Source organism: Mastacembelus armatus, chromosome 7, assembly GCF_900324485.2.
Source record: "Mastacembelus armatus chromosome 7, fMasArm1.2, whole genome shotgun sequence".
Classification (NCBI taxonomy): domain Eukaryota; kingdom Metazoa; phylum Chordata; class Actinopteri; order Synbranchiformes; family Mastacembelidae; genus Mastacembelus; species Mastacembelus armatus.
The window spans coordinates 18,201,947-18,219,810 of record NC_046639.1 but is presented as its reverse complement, the minus strand read 5'-3'; the positions used below and the strand labels follow the sequence as shown (position 1 = coordinate 18,219,810).

The 17,864-nt window shown below is 43.9% G+C and overlaps 1 protein-coding gene and 7 non-coding genes across 9 annotated transcripts in view; all 8 read left to right on the top strand.

Moving 5' to 3' along the window:
• itpr3 (inositol 1,4,5-trisphosphate receptor, type 3) overlaps window positions 1-17,864 on the top strand; it is an 87,941-nt gene that overhangs the window by 19,446 nt on the left and 50,631 nt on the right. For both annotated transcript variants that reach the window (XM_026333222.2, XM_026333223.2), the window contains exons 21-26: window positions 961-1,105; window positions 1,213-1,354; window positions 1,528-1,730; window positions 2,514-2,634; window positions 2,955-3,009; window positions 3,125-3,290. In XM_026333222.2, the coding sequence (XP_026189007.1) occupies window positions 961-1,105; window positions 1,213-1,354; window positions 1,528-1,730; window positions 2,514-2,634; window positions 2,955-3,009; window positions 3,125-3,290 (832 nt within the window). The remainder of the gene's footprint in view (window positions 1-960; window positions 1,106-1,212; window positions 1,355-1,527; window positions 1,731-2,513; window positions 2,635-2,954; window positions 3,010-3,124; window positions 3,291-17,864) is intronic.
• trnak-uuu (transfer RNA lysine (anticodon UUU)) lies at window positions 7,849-7,921 on the top strand. The gene has a single exon. It is a non-coding gene; the product is annotated as a tRNA-Lys (tRNA).
• On the top strand, window positions 9,129-9,201 carry trnak-uuu (transfer RNA lysine (anticodon UUU)). Its single transcript has one exon. It is a non-coding gene; the product is annotated as a tRNA-Lys (tRNA).
• On the top strand, window positions 10,621-10,693 carry trnak-uuu (transfer RNA lysine (anticodon UUU)). Its single transcript has one exon. It is a non-coding gene; the product is annotated as a tRNA-Lys (tRNA).
• trnak-uuu (transfer RNA lysine (anticodon UUU)) lies at window positions 11,974-12,046 on the top strand. The gene has a single exon. It is a non-coding gene; the product is annotated as a tRNA-Lys (tRNA).
• Window positions 12,715-12,787, top strand: trnak-uuu (transfer RNA lysine (anticodon UUU)). The gene has a single exon. It is a non-coding gene; the product is annotated as a tRNA-Lys (tRNA).
• trnan-guu (transfer RNA asparagine (anticodon GUU)) lies at window positions 15,424-15,496 on the top strand. Its single transcript has one exon. It is a non-coding gene; the product is annotated as a tRNA-Asn (tRNA).
• trnak-uuu (transfer RNA lysine (anticodon UUU)) lies at window positions 17,230-17,302 on the top strand. The gene has a single exon. It is a non-coding gene; the product is annotated as a tRNA-Lys (tRNA).

Here is a 17,864-nt window from a genome sequence, read left to right as displayed (position 1 = left end):
CAGAGCTCTCTCACTTTCTTAGAGATTTCTGTGTTATAATGTATATGACATTAACTGTCAATTTGTATCCAGTGTCTGCTGTTCCCTGTAAGAAACACTCACTGCTCCACAGAAAATAGGCAGAACCTTGGTGGCTCTGTTGAATAGTGGCAGTATTAACTGTTGGGTCATTACCATTACCTGGTCTGACCACAGGACAGTTTTGTTCATTAGAAACGGATTTAAGAGGGATAGCAAAGTTGTACAAGATAACAAACCTGCAGCCACTTAGCAAACCTGTTAGCTTAGCCCAGTTACTTAAAGGACAATAAGTTCACACGATTTATTCAACAGACTGTTGGTACCATCAGCTCCTGTTGTATAAATGTCTCTAAGCTGAGTTATTAGTGGAACAGGCCAGACTCCAACAGAAGAGGTTTAATAACAGTAAATGATGATAACTTCCTGTCGCAGCTTGTGTTTGGGGACGTTTGACTCTCCAATTGACGCAACCATGAGTTGTTTTGGAGCCTGACTAGCTTTAACTCAGTCGGTAGAGCATCAGACTTTCAATCTGAGGGTCCAGGGTTAAAGTCCCTGTTCAGGCAAAGCTACTTTATTTACCCAGCTGTTGATGTTCTGACGTCTGCTGGTAGCGCTGAACAGTTCACTGATGTGTTGAGAGGACTCCCCAGACATTTGCACTCCAACAGACGAAGTTCTCCAATTGACACAGGTTCAGAGCCTGTGTAGCTCAGTTGGTAGAGCATCAGACCTTTACTCTGAGGGTCCAAGATTCAAGTCCCTGTTAGGACATGTAGATGTTTTTTTTTCCTGTATAATAACTGCCAAAAGAATGTAGTTCCCACCCACTTCTCAGTGAAATAGTAGATAATTTGATGACCAACATAAGTCAACACATTAAATGTTACTGTAGATTTCAGTTTTTAAAACTTAATGTGTAATGTGTGTCATCCTCAGCTATGACTCCAACTTGGATGACAGCAGAGACAACAAGAAGAACCGATTCTCCAACACTATGGAATTCATGGAGGACTATCTCAACAACGTTCTGAACGATGAGATGCCGTTCCACAATGAGGAGAAAAACAAACTCACATATGAGGTTTGTCCCTGGTTTTCTACTTCCTCCCTCCCTCTGTAATGTTCTTCATCCTTCAGCCTTTGTCTTTTCTCCTGCGATAACGTCTTCTGTGTCCCCTGTCTCTACAGGTAGTGAGCTTGGCCAGACATTTAATCTACTTTGGTTTCTACAGTTTCTTTGAGCTGCTCAGGCTCACCAGGACCCTGCTGGGCATCATAGACTGTAGACCTAATCTTGCAGCCCAGGTCGTATTCCAGGATGATGGATCAGGTACTTTTTGCTCTGGTTACTATTAACCAAGTGTCGTTTCCCTCGTTTGTGATATATATTTGATATGACGCCTGCATTGTGTGAATATAGTTTAGTGTCTTTTATTTTATGGTGAAATAATTCCAAATGTTGTAAATAATACAGAGCATTGTTAATGTCTCCTCTGTCTGAAGGGAAGAACGTGAAGCGCTCCATCCATGGGATGGGTCAGATGATGTCCACCATGGTCCTCAGCAGGAAGCACTCAATATTTGGAGGTACAGGTGCCAGAGGGGCGGGGCTTGTGCTTGACAATCCAAGAGGCAGCAAGGACAGTATTGACAATATGGACCAAACGGTGATGGACACCAAGCTGAAGATATTAGAAATATTACAGGTAATAAACACTGACAACAATACCTGCTAATTTAAAATAAATGAGTAAGATCCAACCAAGATCGATGTACATTGTATTGATGTAATAAGAGGTCAAATAGAATTTGTGCCATTCACATAATAAGTTACAGTTGTCCTCCATTTCTGGATCTCCCCTGGCAAATCCAGGGTGGCAGGACTCTTAAGACAGGTAATATTGTCAGTAATAATAAGCTGCAGTGGTTTCCTACATGTTTGGCCTCTCCATCTTTCCTTTTCACCAAGACAATATTTTTTTTGTTTCAGCCCTTGCTGAGCTCAGTGGGTAGAGCCTCACGTTTTTGGTCCAGGGTTCAAGTCCCTGTGCAGACAGTTCACTCTGATCTGTTTGGTAGTTCAATTTAATTCAATTCAATTCATTTGTATAGGGCCAATTCACAATACAGTCATCTCAAGGCACTTTACAAAAAACAATTTCATGATTATATCTGACAAAACAAATGCCTTCAGGTCAAAAAAAGAAAGAATCCATTTATTACATCAAAAGATAAACGATCTCATCAAGTGTCTCCATGGCCCATATTTTCCTACTGAACGGATTATTAAAGGTTTACACCCGCCTCACCACCCCACAATCCATTTCCTCACCTTTCAGATGACAACATTTGAGCAGGATAAAACAAATGTTTAGATCATAAATTTTCATGGACTGTGCCACAAAACTGATCAGTTTCATTGTTAGACCTACTGTATGATAAAGTACAGTGGGCTTGTAATGACAGGCTGTAACTGTGCTTCTCCTCAGTTCATCCTGAATGTTCGACTGGACTACCGGCTGTCCTTTCTGCTGTCTGTGTTTAAGAAGGAGTTTGTGGATGTTTACCCCATGGCTGATGCTGATGCCACTACTAATATGGAGCATGCAGGTACACACATGTAGCCAATGGAAACACACCACTTTGTTCTCACTATTGTGTGTAGTTGTTGAGTTGTCGTAGAGGTCTTGGAAGTGTCTCTTTTTCGGATGCCCCAGTCAAGATGAAAACCGGTAGAACCCAGAAAATGTGTCATTTTGGATCAGTAATAATTTCCCAGTCTGTGTTTACTGGTCTTTGTCATCCTTTTTTGATGACTGTTTATATTTACCATTAAAGCTGAGTTGAATTTTCTTCATGTTCTTCATTAATATATCTGTGTGTGGGAGTGTCCTGCAGATTTAGCCCTAATGTTTTTTGTCTCTCCTCAGCCACCATCAACCTGCAGCACATTGGGGAGCAGGCTGAGGCCATGTTTGGAGTCGGGTATGTGATTCGACACATGGACATTTGTTCATAAAAATATAAAACATTATTGTATTTAGGGGACCTTTAATACACACAATCGATGTCTTGCATGTGTGCGTACATATATATGCAGTAAGGCGAACAGTATCCTGGAGGTGGATGACGAGGGTGGTCGTATGTTCCTGCGGGTGCTGATCCACCTCACGATGCACGAGTACCCTCCTCTGGTGTCTGGAGCGCTGCAGCTGCTCTTCAGACACTTCAGCCAGAGACAGGAAGTGCTGCACACCTTCAAACAGGTACACACACAGAATACACGGTATACAAAGCATGCACACTATCTGAGAGTAAGTGCTGCATCACTTCGTCAAAAGGCACAATACTGGCCAAACCTCAGTACCAGATGTAATGCTTTTACTTCTCCCTTGCAACATTGCATTTTTCTGATTTTTATAAATGTAGTGAGACATTTATTTGCAAGTTTAACCTGTAGCCAGATCCCCTGGACATGTTCAGTGTGTTATTTTTCAGTTGGTTCAGGTCACTGACTCATTGTGTCCCTGTGTTCTTTGAATAAATAATCAGGTCTGGAAATCAGATCACTTTATAATCACTATCTGTTTGAACAAGGAAGTTATTTACATTGTGGTTTGTAAGTGCAGGGAAATCTGGACGTTTGCCTTCTAGTTTGGAGTTGCTCCACCATGGGTCTCCAGGACAGCTTCAGGTCTTGTCAAAGATTCTCCATGTCGGTGTTAGAAAAATGAACAGAATTCTTCCGAGAAGTTTCGTCCAGATGTTTTAGTTTTCAGGACCTGAGTAGCTTGGTTGTTTGTGCATCACAGTAACCTGAGGGTCCAAGGTTCACGTCCTTGCTCAGGTTATGGGATTTTGCCCTTGGATGAAAGAGGGACAGTGGTGTTGTGTTTAAAAGAAGCCAACACTGAAATTTAAATTTGGCTTAAATTCAAAGGTCTGTTTTTTGTGGACTGAAACAGCAGTCACCCCATAAAAATAACATTTGCCATAGCATTTTCCCATCCACAGAAAATATCTGCTGGTATCTCTGAACGCTTCACTGATGTGTTGAGAGGACTCCCCAGACACTTGCAGATGGTCTCCTAAAGGCCTCTTGTCTCTACATCCCTGTGAGCTCACAGGCTTCCTGGCAGTGTTTTCTTATTGTGGTTTGTAAGTGCAGGGAAATCTGGACGTTTGCCTTCTAGTTTGGAGTTGCTCCACCATGGGTCTCCAGGACAGCTTCAGGTCTTGTCAAAGATTCTCCATGTCGGTGTTAGAAAAATAAACAGAATTCTTCCGAGAAGTTTCGTCCAGATGTTTTAGTTTTCAGGACCTGAGTAGCTTGGTTGTTTGTGCATCACAGTAACCTGAAGGTCCAGGGTTCACGTCCTTGCTCAGGTTATGGGATTTTGCCCGTGAATGAAAGAGGGACAGTGGTGTTGTGTTTAAAAGAAAATAGACCTGACACTTGAGTACTCGCAGTGCTGCTTACAGTACTGGCATAAGGCAAACCTGTTAGCTTAGCCCAGTTACTTAAAGGACAATAAGTTCATACGATTAAGTTCATAATAAGTTCAGCTCCTGTTGTATAAATGTCTCTAAGCTGAGGAACGTCTGACTCTCCAATTGATGCAACCATGAGCTGTTTCAGAGCCTGGGTAGCTCAGTCGGTAGAGCATCAGACTTTTAATCTGAGGGTCCAGGGTTCAAGTCCCTGTTCAGGCGAAGCTGCTTTATTTACCCAGCTGTTGATGTTCTGAAGTCTGCTGATATCTCTGAACGCTTCACTGATGTGTTGAGAGGACTCCCCAGACACTTGCAGATGGTCTCCTAAAGGCCTCTTGTCTCTACATCCCTGTGAGCTCACAGGCTTCCTGGCAGTGTGTTTGCTTATTGTGGTTTGTAAGTGCAGGGAAATCTGGACATTTGCCTTCTAGTTTGGAGTTGCTCCACCATGGGTCTCCAGGACAGCTTCAGGTCTTGTCAAACATTCTCCATGTCGGTGTTAGAAATTTAAATTTGGCTTAAATTCAAAGGTCTGTTTTTTGTGGACTGATACAGCAGTCACCCCATAAAAATAACATTTGCCATAGCATTTTCCCATCCACAGAAAATAGACCTGACACTTGAGTACTCGCAGTGCTGCTTACAGTACTGGCATAAGGAAAACCTGTTAGCTTAGCCCAGTTACTTAAAGGACAATAAGTTCATACGATTAAGTTCATAATAAGTTCAGCTCCTGTTGTATAAATGTCTCTAAGCTGAGTTATTAGTGGAACAGGCCAGACTCCAACAGAAGAGGTTTAATAACAGTAAATGATGATAACTTCCCGTAGGAGCTTGTGTTTGGGAACGTCTGACTCTCCAATTGACGCAACCATGAGCTGTTTCAGAGCCTGGGTAGCTCAGTCGGTAGAGCATCAGACTTTTAATCTGAGGGTCCAGGGTTCAAGTCCCTGTTCAGGCGAAGCTGCTTTATTTACTCAGCTGTTGATGTTCTGAAGTCTGCTGGTATCTCTGAACGCTTCACTGATGTGTTGAGAGGACTCCCCAGACACTTGCAGATGGTCTCCTAAAGGCCTCTTGTCTCTACATCCCTGTGAGCTCACAGGCTTCCTGGCAGTGTGTTTGCTTATTGTGGTTTGTAAGTGCAGGGAAATCTGGACGTTTGCCTTCTAGTTTGGAGTTGCTCCACCATGGGTCTCCAGGACAGCTTCAGGTCTTGTCAAAGATTCTCCATGTCGGTGTTAGAAATTTAAATTTGGCTTAAATTCAAAGGTCTGTTTTTTTTGGACTGATACAGCAGTCACCCCATAAAAATAACATTTGCCATAGCATTTTCCCATCCACGGAAAATAGACCTGACACTTGAGTACTCGCAGTGCTGCTTACAGTACTGGCATAAGGCAAACCTGTTAGCTTAGCCCAGTTACTTAAAGGACAATAAGTTCATACGATTTATTCATCAGACTGTTGGTACCATCAGCTCCTGTTGTATAAATGTCTCTAAGCTGAGTTATTAGTGGAACAGGCCAGACTCCAACAGAAGAGGTTTAATAACAGTAAATGATGATAACTTCCCGTAGGAGCTTGTGTTTGGAAACGTCTGACTCTCCAATTGACGCAACCATGAACTGTTTCAGAGCCTGGGTAGCTCAGTCGGTAGAGCATCAGACTTTTAATCTGAGGGTCCAGGGTTCAAGTCCCTGTTCAGGCGAAGCTGCTTTATTTACCCAGCTGTTGATGTTCTGAAGTCTGCTGGTATCTCTGAACGCTTCACTGATGTGTTGAGAGGACTCCCCAGACACTTGCAGATGGTCTCCTAAAGGCCTCTTGTCTCTACATCCCTGTGAGCTCACAGGCTTCCTGGCAGTGTGTTTGCTTATTGTGGTTTGTAAGTGCAGGGAAATCTGGATGTTTGCCTTCTAGTTTGGAGTTGCTCCACCATGGGTCTCCAGGACAGCTTCAGGTCTTGTCAAAGATTCTCGTCAAAGATTCTCCATGTCGGTGTTAGAAAAATGAACAGAATTCTTCCGAGAAGTTTCGTCCAGATGTTTTAGTTTTCAGAACCTGAGTAGCTTGGTTGTTTGTGCATCACAGTAACCTGAGGGTCCAGGGTTCACGTCCTTGCTCAGGTTATGGGATTTTGCCCTTGGATGAAAGAGGGACAGTGGTGTTGTGTTTAAAAGAAGCCAACACTGAAATTTAAATTTGGCTTAAATTCAAAGGTCTGTTTTTTGTGGACTGATACAGCAGTCACCCCATAAAAATAACATTTGCCATAGCATTTTCCCATCCACAGAAAATAGACCTGACACTTGAGTACTCGCAGTGTTGCTTACAGTACTGGCATAAGGCAAACCTGTTAGCTTAGCCCAGTTACTTAAAGGACAATAAGTTCATACGATTTATTCATCAGACTGTTGGTACCATCAGCTCCTGTTGTATAAATGTCTCTAAGCTGAGTTATTAGTGGAACAGGCCAGACTCCAACAGAAGAGGTTTAATAACAGTAAATGATGATAACTTCCCGTATGAGCTTGTGTTTGGGAACGTCTGACTCTCCAATTGACGCAACCATGAGCTGTTTCAGAGCCTGGGTAGCTCAGTCGGTAGAGCATCAGACTTTTAATCTGAGGGTCCAGGGTTCAAGTCCCTGTTCAGGCGAAGCTGCTTTATTTACACAGCTGTTGATGTTCTGAAGTCTGCTGATATCTCTGAACGCTTCACTGATGTGTTGAGAGGACTCCCCAGACACTTGCAGATGGTCTCCTAAAGGCCTCTTGTCTCTACATCCCTGTGAGCTCACAGGCTTCCTGGCAGTGTGTTTGCTTATTGTGGTTTGTAAGTGCAGGGAAATCTGGACGTTTGCCTTCTAGTTTGGAGTTGCTCCACCATGGGTCTCCAGGACAGCTTCAGGTCTTGTCAAAGATTCTCCATGTCGGTGTTAGAAATTTAAATTTGGCTTAAATTCAAAGGTCTGTTTTTTTTGGACTGATACAGCAGTCACCCCATAAAAATAACATTTGCCATAGCATTTTCCCATCCACGGAAAATAGACCTGACACTTGAGTACTCGCAGTGCTGCTTACAGTACTGGCATAAGGCAAACCTGTTAGCTTAGCCCAGTTACTTAAAGGACAATAAGTTCATACGATTAAGTTCATAATAAGTTCAGCTCCTGTTGTATAAATGTCTCTAAGCTGAGTTATTAGTGGAACAGGCCAGACTCCAACAGAAGAGGTTTAATAACAGTAAATGATGATAACTTCCCGTGGGAGCTTGTGTTTGGGAACGTCTGACTCTCCAATTGACGCAACCATGAGCTGTTTCAGAGCCTGGGTAGCTCAGTCGGTAGAGCATCAGACTTTTAATCTGAGGGTCCAGGGTTCAAGTCCCTGTTCAGGCGAAGCTGCTTTATTTACCCAGCTGTTGATGTTCTGAAGTCTGCTGGTATCTCTGAACGCTTCACTGATGTGTTGAGAGGACTCCCCAGACACTTGCAGATGGTCTCCTAAAGGTCTCCTAAAGGCCTCTTGTCTCTACATCCCTGTGAGCTCACAGGCTTCCTGGCAGTGTTTGCTTATTGTGGTTTGTAAGTGCAGGGAAATCTGGACGTTTGCCTTCTAGTTTGGAGTTGCTCCACCATGGGTCTCCAGGACAGCTTCAGGTCTTGTCAAAGATTCTCCATGTCGGTGTTAGAAAAATGAACAGAATTCTTCCGAGAAGTTTCGTCCAGATGTTTTAGTTTTCAGGACCTGAGTAGCTTGGTTGTTTGTGCATCACAGTAACCTGAGGGTCCAAGGTTCACGTCCTTGCTCAGGTTATGGGATTTTGCCCTTGGATGAAAGAGGGACAGTGGTGTTGTGTTTAAAAGAAGCCAACACTGAAATTTAAATTTGGCTTAAATTCAAAGGTCTGTTTTTTGTGGACTGAAACAGCAGTCACCCCATAAAAATAACATTTGCCATAGCATTTTCCCATCCACAGAAAATATCTGCTGGTATCTCTGAACGCTTCACTGATGTGTTGAGAGGACTCCCCAGACACTTGCAGATGGTCTCCTAAAGGCCTCTTGTCTCTACATCCCTGTGAGCTCACAGGCTTCCTGGCAGTGTTTTCTTATTGTGGTTTGTAAGTGCAGGGAAATCTGGACGTTTGCCTTCTAGTTTGGAGTTGCTCCACCATGGGTCTCCAGGACAGCTTCAGGTCTTGTCAAAGATTCTCCATGTCGGTGTTAGAAAAATAAACAGAATTCTTCCGAGAAGTTTCGTCCAGATGTTTTAGTTTTCAGGACCTGAGTAGCTTGGTTGTTTGTGCATCACAGTAACCTGAAGGTCCAGGGTTCACGTCCTTGCTCAGGTTATGGGATTTTGCCCGTGAATGAAAGAGGGACAGTGGTGTTGTGTTTAAAAGAAAATAGACCTGACACTTGAGTACTCGCAGTGCTGCTTACAGTACTGGCATAAGGCAAACCTGTTAGCTTAGCCCAGTTACTTAAAGGACAATAAGTTCATACGATTAAGTTCATAATAAGTTCAGCTCCTGTTGTATAAATGTCTCTAAGCTGAGGAACGTCTGACTCTCCAATTGATGCAACCATGAGCTGTTTCAGAGCCTGGGTAGCTCAGTCGGTAGAGCATCAGACTTTTAATCTGAGGGTCCAGGGTTCAAGTCCCTGTTCAGGCGAAGCTGCTTTATTTACCCAGCTGTTGATGTTCTGAAGTCTGCTGATATCTCTGAACGCTTCACTGATGTGTTGAGAGGACTCCCCAGACACTTGCAGATGGTCTCCTAAAGGCCTCTTGTCTCTACATCCCTGTGAGCTCACAGGCTTCCTGGCAGTGTGTTTGCTTATTGTGGTTTGTAAGTGCAGGGAAATCTGGACATTTGCCTTCTAGTTTGGAGTTGCTCCACCATGGGTCTCCAGGACAGCTTCAGGTCTTGTCAAACATTCTCCATGTCGGTGTTAGAAATTTAAATTTGGCTTAAATTCAAAGGTCTGTTTTTTGTGGACTGATACAGCAGTCACCCCATAAAAATAACATTTGCCATAGCATTTTCCCATCCACAGAAAATAGACCTGACACTTGAGTACTCGCAGTGCTGCTTACAGTACTGGCATAAGGAAAACCTGTTAGCTTAGCCCAGTTACTTAAAGGACAATAAGTTCATACGATTAAGTTCATAATAAGTTCAGCTCCTGTTGTATAAATGTCTCTAAGCTGAGTTATTAGTGGAACAGGCCAGACTCCAACAGAAGAGGTTTAATAACAGTAAATGATGATAACTTCCCGTAGGAGCTTGTGTTTGGGAATGTCTGACTCTCCAATTGACGCAACCAGGAGCTGTTTCAGAGCCTGGGGAGCTCAGTCGGTAGAGCATCAGACTTTTAATCTGAGGGTCCAGGGTTCAAGTCCCTGTTCAGGCGAAGCTGCTTTATTTACCCAGCTGTTGATGTTCTGAAGTCTGCTGGTATCTCTGAACGCTTCACTGATGTGTTGAGAGGACTCCCCAGACACTTGCAGATGGTCTCCTAAAGGCCTCTTGTCTCTACATCCCTGTGAGCTCACAGGCTTCCTGGCAGTGTGTTTGCTTATTGTGGTTTGTAAGTGCAGGGAAATCTGGATGTTTGCCTTCTAGTTTGGAGTTGCTCCACCATGGGTCTCCAGGACAGCTTCAGGTCTTGTCAAAGATTCTCCATGTCGGTGTTAGAAATTTAAATTTGGCTTAAATTCAAAGGTCTGTTTTTTTTGGACTGATACAGCAGTCACCCCATAAAAATAACATTTGCCATAGCATTTTCCCATCCACGGAAAATAGACCTGACACTTGAGTACTCGCAGTGCTGCTTACAGTACTGGCATAAGGCAAACCTGTTAGCTTAGCCCAGTTACTTAAAGGACAATAAGTTCATACGATTTATTCATCAGACTGTTGGTACCATCAGCTCCTGTTGTATAAATGTCTCTAAGCTGAGTTATTAGTGGAACAGGCCAGACTCCAACAGAAGAGGTTTAATAACAGTAAATGATGATAACTTCCCGTAGGAGCTTGTGTTTGGAAACGTCTGACTCTCCAATTGACGCAACCATGAGCTGTTTCAGAGCCTGGGTAGCTCAGTCGGTAGAGCATCAGACTTTTAATCTGAGGGTCCAGGGTTCAAGTCCCTGTTCAGGCGAAGCTGCTTTATTTACCCAGCTGTTGATGTTCTGAAGTCTGCTGGTATCTCTGAACGCTTCACTGATGTGTTGAGAGGACTCCCCAGACACTTGCAGATGGTCTCCTAAAGGCCTCTTGTCTCTACATCCCTGTGAGCTCACAGGCTTCCTGGCAGTGTTTGCTTATTGTGGTTTGTAAGTGCAGGGAAATCTGGACGTTTGCCTTCTAGTTTGGAGTTGCTCCACCATGGGTCTCCAGGACAGCTTCAGGTCTTGTCAAAGATTCTCCATGTCGGTGTTAGAAAAATGAACAGAAATCTTCCGAGAAGTTTCGTCCAGATGTTTTAGTTTTCAGGACCTGAGTAGCTTGGTTGTTTGTGCATCACAGTAACCTGAGGGTCCAGGGTTCACGTCCTTGCTCAGGTTATGGGATTTTGCCCTTGGATGAAAGAGGGACAGTGGTGTTGTGTTTAAAAGAAGCCAACACTGAAATTTAAATTTGGCTTAAATTCAAAGGTCTGTTTTTTGTGGACTGAAACAGCAGTCACCCCATAAAAATAACATTTGCCATAGCATTTTCCCATCCACAGAAAATATCTGCTGGTATCTCTGAACGCTTCACTGATGTGTTGAGAGGACTCCCCAGACACTTGCAGATGGTCTCCTAAAGGCCTCTTGTCTCTACATCCCTGTGAGCTCACAGGCTTCCTGGCAGTGTTTTCTTATTGTGGTTTGTAAGTGCAGGGAAATCTGGACGTTTGCCTTCTAGTTTGGAGTTGCTCCACCATGGGTCTCCAGGACAGCTTCAGGTCTTGTCAAAGATTCTCCATGTCGGTGTTAGAAAAATAAACAGAATTCTTCCGAGAAGTTTCGTCCAGATGTTTTAGTTTTCAGGACCTGAGTAGCTTGCTTGTTTGTGCATCACAGTAACCTGAAGGTCCAGGGTTCACGTCCTTGCTCAGGTTATGGGATTTTGCCCGTGAATGAAAGAGGGACAGTGGTGTTGTGTTTAAAAGAAAATAGACCTGACACTTGAGTACTCGCAGTGCTGCTTACAGTACTGGCATAAGGCAAACCTGTTAGCTTAGCCCAGTTACTTAAAGGACAATAAGTTCATACGATTAAGTTCATAATAAGTTCAGCTCCTGTTGTATAAATGTCTCTAAGCTGAGTTATTAGTGGAACAGGCCAGACTCCAACAGAAGAGGTTTAATAACAGTAAATGATGATAACTTCCCGTGGGAGCTTGTGTTTGGGAACGTCTGACTCTCCAATTGACGCAACCATGAGCTGTTTCAGAGCCTGGGTAGCTCAGTCGGTAGAGCATCAGACTTTTAATCTGAGGGTCCAGGGTTCAAGTCCCTGTTCAGGCGAAGCTGCTTTATTTACCCAGCTGTTGATGTTCTGAAGTCTGCTGATATCTCTGAACGCTTCACTGATGTGTTGAGAGGACTCCCAGACACTTGCAGATGGTCTCCTAAAGGCCTCTTGTCTCTACATCCCTGTGAGCTCACAGGCTTCCTGGCAGTGTGTTTGCTTATTGTGGTTTGTAAGTGCAGGGAAATCTGGACGTTTGCCTTCTAGTTTGGAGTTGCTCCACCATGGGTCTCCAGGACAGCTTCAGGTCTTGTCAAACATTCTCCATGTCGGTGTTAGAAATTTAAATTTGGCTTAAATTCAAAGGTCTGGTTTTTGTGGACTGATACAGCAGTCACCCCATAAAAATAACATTTGCCATAGCATTTTCCCATCCACAGAAAATAGACCTGACACTTGAGTACTCGCAGTGCTGCTTACAGTACTGGCATAAGGAAAACCTGTTAGCTTAGCCCAGTTACTTAAAGGACAATAAGTTCATACGATTAAGTTCATAATAAGTTCAGCTCCTGTTGTATAAATGTCTCTAAGCTGAGTTATTAGTGGAACAGGCCAGACTCCAACAGAAGAGGTTTAATAACAGTAAATGATGATAACTTCCCGTAGGAGCTTGTGTTTGGAAACGTCTGACTCTCCAATTGACGCAACCATGAGCTGTTTCAGAGCCTGGGTAGCTCAGTCGGTAGAGCATCAGACTTTTAATCTGAGGGTCCAGGGTTCAAGTCCCTGTTCAGGCGAAGCTGCTTTATTTACCCAGCTGTTGATGTTCTGAAGTCTGCTGGTATCTCTGAACGCTTCACTGATGTGTTGAGAGGACTCCCCAGACACTTGCAGATGATCTCCTGAAGGCCTCTTGTCTCTACATCCCTGTGAGCTCACAGGCTTCCTGGCAGTGTTTGCTTATTGTGGTTTGTAAGTGCAGGGAAATCTGGACGTTTGCCTTCTAGTTTGGGAGTTGCTCCACCATGGTTCTCCAGGACAGCTTCAGGTCTTGTCAAAGATTCTCCATGTCGGTGTTAGAAAAATGAACAGAAATCTTCCGAGAAGTTTCGTCCAGATGTTTTAGTTTTCAGGACCTGAGTAGCTTGGTTGTTTGTGCATCACAGTAACCTGAGGGTCCAGGGTTCACGTCCTTGCTCAGGTTATGGGATTTTGCCCTTGGATGAAAGAGGGACAGTGGTGTTGTGTTTAAAAGAAGCCAACACTGAAATTTAAATTTGGCTTAATTCAAAGGTCTGTTTTTGTGGACTGAAACAGCAGTCACCCCATAAAAATAACATTTGCCATAGCATTTTCCCATCCACAGAAAATATCTGCTGGTATCTCTGAACGCTTCACTGATGTGTTGAGAGGACTCCCCAGACACTTGCAGATGGTCTCCTAAAGGCCTCTTGTCTCTACATCCCTGTGAGCTCACAGGCTTCCTGGCAGTGTTTTTCTTATTGTGGTTTGTAAGTGCAGGGAAATCTGGACGTTTGCCTTCTAGTTGGAGTTGCTCCACCATGGGTCTCCAGGACAGCTTCAGGTCTTGTCAAAGATTCTCCATGTCGGTGTTAGAAAAATAAACAGAATTCTTCCGAGAAGTTTCGTCCAGATGTTTTAGTTTTCAGGACCTGAGTAGCTTGGTTGTTTGTGCATCACAGTAACCTGAAGGTCCAGGGTTCACGTCCTTGCTCAGGTTATGGGATTTTGCCCGTGAATGAAGAGGGACAGTGGTGTTGTGTTTAAAAGAAAATAGACCTGACACTTGAGTACTCGCCAGTGCTGCTTACAGTACTGGCATAAGGCAAACCTGTTAGCTTAGCCCAGTTACTTAAAGGACAATAAGTTCATACGATTAAGTTCATAATAAGTTCAGCTCCTGTTGTATAAATGTCTCTAAGCTGAGTTATTAGTGGAACAGGCCAGACTCCAACAGAAGAGGTTTAATAACAGTAAATGATGATAACTTCCTGTGGGAGCTTGTGTTTGGGAACGTCTGACTCTCCAATTGACGCAACCATGAGCTGTTTCAAAGCCTGGGTAGCTCAGTCGGTAGAGCATCAGACTTTATAATCTGAGGGTCCAGGGTTCAAGTCCCTGTTCAGGCGAAGCTGCTTTATTTACCCAGCTGTTGATGTTCTGAAGTCTGCTGATATCTCTGAACGCTTCACTGATGTGTTGAGAGGACTCCCCAGACACTTGCAGATGGTCTCCTAAAGGCCTCTTGTCTCTACATCCCTGTGAGCTCACAGGCTTCCTGGCAGTGTGTTTGCTTATTGTGGTTTGTAAGTGCAGGGAAATCTGGACGTTTGCCTTCTAGTTTGGAGTTGCTCCACCATGGGTCTCCAGGACAGCTTCAGGTCTTGTCAAAGATTCTCCATGTCGGTGTTAGAAAAAATGAACAGAAATCTTCCGAGAAGTTTCGTCCAGATGTTTTAGTTTTCAGGACCTGAGTAGCTTGGTTGTTTGTGCATCACAGTAACCTGAGGGTCCAGGGTTCACGTCCTTGCTCAGGTTATGGGATTTTGCCCTTGGATGAAAGAGGGACAGTGGTGTGTGTTTAAAAGAAGCCAACACTGAAATTTAAATTTGGCTTAAATTCAAAGGTCTGTTTTTTGTGGACTGAAACAGCAGTCACCCCATAAAAAATAACATTTGCCATAGCATTTTCCCATCCACAGAAAATATCTCTGGTATCTCTGAACGCTTCACTGATGTGTTGAGAGGACTCCCAGACACTTGCAGATGGTCTCCTAAAGGCCTCTTGTCTCTACATCCCTGTGAGCTCACAGGCTTCCTGGCAGTGTTTTCTTATTGTGGTTTGTAAGTGCAGGGAAATCTGGACGTTTGCCTTCTAGTTTGGAGTTGCTCCACCATGGGTCTCCAGGACAGCTTCAGGTCTTGTCAAAGATTTCTCCATGTCGGTGTTAGAAAAATAAACAGAATTCTTCCGAGAAGTTTCGTCCAGATGTTTTAGTTTTCAGGACCTGAGTAGCTTGGTTGTTTGTGCATCACAGTAACCTGAAGGTCCAGGGTTCACGTCCTTGCTCAGGTTATGGGATTTTGCCCGTGAATGAAAGAGGGACAGTGGTGTTGTGTTTAAAAAGAAAATAGACCTGACACTTGAGTACTCGCAGTGCTGCTTAAGTACTGGCATAAGGCAAACCCTGTTAGCTTAGCCCAGTTACTTAAAGGAACAATAAGTTCATACGATTAGTTTCATAATAAGTTCAGCTCCTGTGTAATAAATGTCTCTAAGCTGAGTTATTAGTGGAACAGGCCAGACTCCAACAGAAGAGGTTTAATAACAGTAATGATGATAACTTCCTGTGGGAGCTTGTGTTTGGGAACGTCTGACTCTCCAATTGACGCAACCATGAGCGTGTTCAAAGCCTGGGTAGCTCAGTCGGTAGAGCATCAGACTGTTAATCTGAGGGTCCAGGGTTCAAGTCCCTGTTCAGGCGAAGCGGCTTTATTTACCCAGCTGTTGATGTTCTGAGTCTGCTGATATCTCTGAACGCTTCACTGATGTGTTGAGAGGACTCCCAGACACTTGCAGATGGTCTCCTAAAGGCCTCTTGTCTCTACATCCCTGTGAGCTCACAGGCTTCCTGGCAGTGTGTTTGCTTATTGTGGTTTGTAAGTGCAGGGAAATCTGGACGTTTGCCTTCTAGTTTGGAGTTGCTCCACCATGGGTCTCCAGGACAGCTTCAGGTCTTGTCAAAGATTCTCCATGTCGGTGTTAGAAAAATGAACAGAAATCTTCCGAGAAGTTTCGTCCAGATGTTTTAGTTTTCAGGACCTGAGTAGCTTGGTTGTTTGTGCATCACAGTAACCTGAGGGTCCAGGGTTCACGTCCTTGCTCAGGTTATGGGATTTTGCCCTTGGATGAAAGAGGGACAGTGGTGTTGTGTTTAAAAGAAGCCAACACTGAAATTTAAATTTGGCTTAAATTCAAAGGTCTGTTTTTTGTGGACTGAAACAGCAGTCACCCCATAAAATAACATTTGCCATAGCATTTTCCCATCCACAGAAAATATCTGCTGGTATCTCTGAACGCTTCACTGATGTGTTGAGAGGACTCCCCAGACACTTGCAGATGGTCTCCTAAAGGCCTCTTGTCTCTACATCCCTGTGAGCTCACAGGCTTCCTGGCAGTGTTTTCTTATTGTGGTTTGTAAGTGCAGGGAAATCTGGACGTTTGCCTTCTAGTTTGGAGTTGCTCCACCATGGGTCTCCAGGACAGCTTCAGGTCTTGTCAAAGATTCTCCATGTCGGTGTTAGAAAAATAAACAGAATTCTTCCGAGAAGTTTCGTCCAGATGTTTTAGTTTTCAGGACCTGAGTAGCTTGGTTGTTTGTGCATCACAGTAACCTGAGGGTCCAGGGTTCACGTCCTTGCTCAGGTTATGGGATTTTGCCCTTGGATGAAAGAGGGACAGTGGTGTTGTGTTTAAAAGAAGCCAACACTGAAATTTAAATTTGGCTTAAATTCAAGGTCTGTTTTTTGTGGACTGAAACAGCAGTCACCCCATAAAAATAACATTTGCCATAGCATTTTCCCATCCACAGAAAATATCTGCTGGTATCTCTGAACGCTTCACTGATGTGTTGAGAGGACTCCCCAGACACTTGCAGATGGTCTCCTAAAGGCCTCTTGTCTCTACATCCCTGTGAGCTCACAGGCTTCCTGGCAGTGTTTTCTTATTGTGGTTTGTAAGTGCAGGGAAATCTGGACGTTTGCCTTCTAGTTTGGAGTTGCTCCACCATGGGTCTCCAGGACAGCTTCAGGTCTTGTCAAAGATTCTCCATGTCGGTGTTAGAAAAATAAACAGAATTCTTCCGAGAAGTTTCGTCCAGATGTTTTAGTTTTCAGGACCTGAGTAGCTTGGTTGTTTGTGCATCACAGTAACCTGAAGGTCCAGGGTTCACGTCCTTGCTCAGGTTATGGGATTTTGCCCGTGAATGAAAGAGGGACAGTGGTGTTGTGTTTAAAAGAAAATAGACCTGACACTTGAGTACTCGCAGTACTGCTTACAGTACTGGCATAAGGCAAACCTGTTAGCTTAGCCCAGTTACTTAAAGGACAATAAGTTCATACGATTAAGTTCATAATAAGTTCAGCTCCTGTTGTATAAATGTCTCTAAGCTGAGGAACGTCTGACTCTCCAATTGACGCAACCATGAGCTGTTTCAGAGCCTGGGTAGCTCAGTCGGTAGAGCATCAGACTTTTAATCTGAGGGTCCAGGGTTCAAGTCCCTGTTCAGGCGAAGCTGCTTTATTTACCCAGCTGTTGATGTTCTGAAGTCTGCTGATATCTCTGAACGCTTCACTGATGTGTTGAGAGGACTCCCCAGACACTTGCAGATGGTCTCCTAAAGGCCTCTTGTCTCTACATCCCTGTGAGCTCACAGGCTTCCTGGCAGTGTTTTCTTATTGTGGTTTGTAAGTGCAGGGAAATCTGGACATTTGCCTTCTAGTTTGGAGTTGCTCCACCATGGGTCTCCAGGACAGCTTCAGGTCTTGTCAAAGATTCTCCATGTCGGTGTTAGAAAAATAAACAGAATTCTTCCGAGAAGTTTCGTCCAGATGTTTTAGTTTTCAGGACCTGAGTAGCTTGGTTGTTTGTGCATCACAGTAACCTGAAGGTCCAGGGTTCACGTCCTTGCTCAGGTTATGGGATTTTGCCCGTGAATGAAAGAGGGACAGTGGTGTTGTGTTTAAAAGAAAATAGACCTGACACTTGAGTACTCGCAGTGCTGCTTACAGTACTGGCATAAGGCAAACCTGTTAGCTTAGCCCAGTTACTTAAAGGACAATAAGTTCATACGA